The sequence below is a fragment of the Echinops telfairi genome, unplaced genomic scaffold (genome assembly GCF_000313985.2).
Source record: "Echinops telfairi isolate 266 unplaced genomic scaffold, ASM31398v2 ScPeMD7_4;HRSCAF=17, whole genome shotgun sequence".
Classification (NCBI taxonomy): Eukaryota; Metazoa; Chordata; class Mammalia; order Afrosoricida; family Tenrecidae; genus Echinops; species Echinops telfairi.
This window is the reverse complement of record NW_022103900.1, coordinates 4,583,311-4,587,539: the sequence shown is the minus strand read 5'-3', so window position 1 is coordinate 4,587,539 and position 4,229 is coordinate 4,583,311. Positions and strand designations below refer to the sequence as shown.

The window sequence follows — 4,229 nt, the reverse complement described above, 5'->3', positions numbered from 1 at the left end:
GAAACAAAAGCCTGTAGTTTGTTATTTATTGAAGTATAATTTCTTTTGAACCAAGTGTCATTCTTTAAGGAGAATAATAAAGTGATAGCTTAAAGGCAAGAAAAAATAAATCAGCCAAAGAAGAAAGTGCATTTTCTGAATTTAACTTTGGTTAACTTTATTATGATTCATTTCTTATGTATGCAAAATATATCAATTACTATGTAGTAGTAGCTTAAAATTTTGCTTATTTACTATTTTAGTAACAGTGGTTTAAAACTAAAAAGAAAGATCCTTCTGAAATATGAGGGGGCTTCAAAATGTTTCTGGAAAAATTCCATTGTCTTTTATTTCATTTTATTTTATTTATTAAAAATCATTTGATTGGGAGCTCTGACAGATATCATAGCATTCCTTAGTTCAGTCACCTCAAGAAGGATTGTACAATTGCTACCACGGTTTCCAAACGTTTTCTCTCTTCTTGAGCTCTTTGATATCAGCTCCCCTTCATCATCTTTTAATTCTGTTTTCTACAGACTTTTTGAAGCCCTCTTATCATTTGCAACGTTTAAAATGTGTATTTCCACTATACATAGTCTATTGAAGTATAGATCTATTCAATCCAAATTTGTTGAAGATGTGAACTCTGCCAAGATAGCTTTTAGATGAGGTGACTGAATAAAGTGGAACCTGGCTTTTTATATTTGTATTTTAATTTTGTTTCAAAATAATTTTAAAGTAAAACAGATATAGACACTCTGAAGAGCAACTTTTTTTTCCCCCCTCCACAAGGTTTTGTGGGTGCAACAGGAACTTTGGAACAAATAGATTCTTCAGATGAGGTGAGATTTAAATTTTTAAAAATAGAATTTTAAAGATTTTATAAATATGTACACTTGTGCATATTATCTAGTTTAAGCTACTGATTTTGAGACAAGTCCAGATGGAACAACTGCATCAAGATCACACAATTACAGAACAAATACCAAAACTAGATTCTTCACTTTTCACAGTTTCAAAATGGTAATTTTGTTGGTTTTTCTCCTAGGGAAATCAACCAGGAGGACACCCCCAAATTTTATCCAATTTACATTGTCGTAGGTACAATGAAATGGTTTTATATAACTGCTTATCCAATCCCATGCCATTGCCCAAACCTGTTAGTCCTTGTCCTGTTTCAGAAGCCAGTTGAAATGCAGTGGAGACTGCATGCACAGTAAACAGATAGGGCTCTTATGGTCTGTCCAGGCAGTGTGTTAATCTGGGTAGATTAGAGAAACAAATTCTTAGGCACTCATGTGTAGATGAAAGAGCTTTATATACAAGAGCAATTGAATATTGAGAAAACATCCTAGCCCAGTCTAGATCAAGTCCATAAATCCGATATTAGCCCATATGTCCAATACTAGTCCATAAATTCCTCTTTAGACTCACGCAGCCATGCAATAATGCCGAATGCAGGAATATCAGTGGTTGGAAAGCTTTGTGGATCCATGGTGGTAGAAGCTTCTCAGAACTGTCAGGGGTCCATGTGGTTGTATCAGCTCTGGCTCTGGCTGGCTGTATTAGCATAGCTCCATCAGGCAAGGGAGGAGTGAGCATGTACCCTGCCTCCAGCCAGCTATTTATCTCCTTAGCGCCTCCAAATGAGGTCATCAAGCTGCAACCAGGCTAAACTTCACCCCTTTACACTTCAGTCTCAAATTGACAACAGATTAGGTAACTACCACAGGCAGGGACCAGTTTGGGGTCTCAAGACCAAAATACCACATGCTCTTTGAATTGGGGCACCTGGGTCTCTTCATTGCCATGTACTTCTGGGGTTCTGATTCCTCCTTGCCCTCTACCCCACCTCAGCCTATAAATGGAGGTCTGGTGGGTTTGTCGTATTTTTCCTGATGTTTACAGACCCCTGAGTATGAGAAGTAGGCTCAAGTAGGGCATTGGGTCAGGTAATAAGGTTCCGTCCAGTGACTCCTGGGTCTGAGTCAATTGAAGGATCCTGATGTATTTACATGATCTTAGTCTTTGTCCAAAATGAGGGAACCAGGGGCCTATTCTTTGCAAAAGGTCTTGGGATGGAATACTGCGCAAGATGGGAGATTGAGATAAGAGAAGAGGGTGGGTCACAGAGAACCAAATTTGGGGAAGGGTTTATAGAAAAGGTCTAAGGGTTTTAATATGTCAAGGATTAGTTTTCTTTAAGTCAGTGTGCTGAGAAGAGACTACCAACTTGAAATGTCAGTTTGTATAGCTTATTAATAATAATAGTAATAAATATTTAATGGCAAATATTTAAAACCCAGTCCCATATTAACATTCCTGTACTTCACTGTTATATACCTTTTCAGAAAAAAAATTCTGTTACTTATATTTGTTTATCATTTTTATATTTATAAAATTTAAGTTTTATTTTTTATTTAATTATACTTTTAATGATTGAAAAATTTAAAATAAAATTGTGCTGCATTTAAACATATGCATCTTTTTTTCTTCTGAAAATGAAATTTGAATTGATAGCCTAATATTGACTAAGTCAAATATGTTTCTTTTGAAAGATTTTTCTGTTACAGAAGTTTCATAATTGATTTGGTGGCTTAAAATTTAAACTTTATATTAATATTTTGCCCCCTCTCTGGGCTCTGAAAAGTGCAATATAAGTTCCTCTTATGGAATCTAATTTTGAGTAAATCATTTATAGATTTCATCAGATTAAGGAGGTAGTTTAGTATGTTGCTGTCAAAGTAGAGCTGGGCTGAAGTGGATCACTGGAGAGAAACTTGGTGGCAAAGCTGGTTAGGCTGCTAACCTTGAGGTCAGCAGTTCGAACCCACCAACCGCTCTGCTGGAGAAAGATGAGGATACATGCTTTCATAAAGGCCTAGGCTCTCGAAAACCCAAGAGCATCTGCTCTCCTGTAGGGTCCACTCTGTGGCAGTGGGTTACATCACTGGACCTCTCTTCTGAGGTGCCTCAGAATGACCATGAACTTCCAGCTTTTAGGTTAACAGTCAAGTTTGTTAACTGTCCCATGCAGGAACTCTATCCACATTATGACTGTATACTCTTTTTAAGGTATTCCAAAGAAAGGTGATTTTGACTATGTAAAGCAAAGTATACTAACATTTTACTAGCCTAAGGGACACTTAAGGAGCAAAATATACTTTCAAATTTAATTAGTAAATGAAACTGTTGAAATTGCTCTAACTCTTCCTGTGATCCTCTGTATTCTTTTATTCTGCTTTTGTTCCTTAATAGGAAACATTATTTAATTAGGTCCAATAAACTGCATGGAAAAAGGCTTAAAAGCAGCCCTGCTGGTGTACTTTGTATTCTCTAAACCAGTGGCTCTCAATCTTCCTAATGGTGTGACCCTTTAATAATACAGTTGCTCATGTTGTGGTGACCCCAACGATAAAATTATTTTCATTGCTACATCATAACTGTAATTTTGCTACTGTAATGAATTGGGTGAGTCCTGTGAAAGGATCATTCGACCCCCAAAGGGTTGAGAACTGCTGCTCTAAACAGTCTACAGTGTAAGAGAATGCGACAATAATGATTATTATAAGTGGAGTGACAAGGCACCCTGGTGGTGCTCTGGGCTGGCCATCAAAATGGCTCTGGAAGAAAGATGGGTCTGTCTGTGCCTGTAAAGAGTCACAGCCCTGGAAACCCCATGTAGGGTTTGTCGGAGTCAGAACTGACTTGATGCCAGTGGGTTTGGGCTTGTTTTAGGTACCCTAAAGCAAGAAGCAAGCTGAGTTCTGGAGCAATTTATTTAAGGAGAAAATATAAAAATTTCTACCCATCCACTTCAAAACTAATGGTAATGATTTAAATTTTTATTGTACTTAAAAATGCATTTTACATGAAATTCTTAAAATGATTAAAAATGCAAACAGTAATTTTATAAAAGATTGAGTATATAGACTGATGAGGGTGGAAATAAAAACAGGAAGAGTCCCCAGAGTAGATGCTTTTGAACAAAACCTGTTTTATGTCACTTAAAAATTTAAGGCTTTTTAAGCCTGGTCACATAAAAAAAATTTTAGGTACTAATGTTATGTTTGCTCTAAAGTGCATTTAAAATTAAGTGAAGACCTAGATATGGTTAGTGTTTCTATATCCTTAACATGCAGGCCCATGATATTATTGAGCAATCTATTTTCAGAAGAAGACAGATCAGAAGAAAAAGACAGGAGGCATCTCCATTACTGTGATACACAGAAGGTTATAACAGTTAAAAA

The 4,229-nt window shown here is 36.3% G+C and overlaps 1 protein-coding gene across 1 annotated transcript in view; it reads left to right on the top strand.

Annotated features, from left to right (window-relative positions):
- UBR3 (ubiquitin protein ligase E3 component n-recognin 3) overlaps positions 1-4,229 on the top strand; it is a 195,428-nt gene that overhangs the window by 44,641 nt on the left and 146,558 nt on the right. The window contains exon 5 of the mRNA XM_045297957.1: positions 772-821. Coding sequence (XP_045153892.1) covers positions 772-821 — 50 coding nt within the window. The remainder of the gene's footprint in view (positions 1-771; positions 822-4,229) is intronic.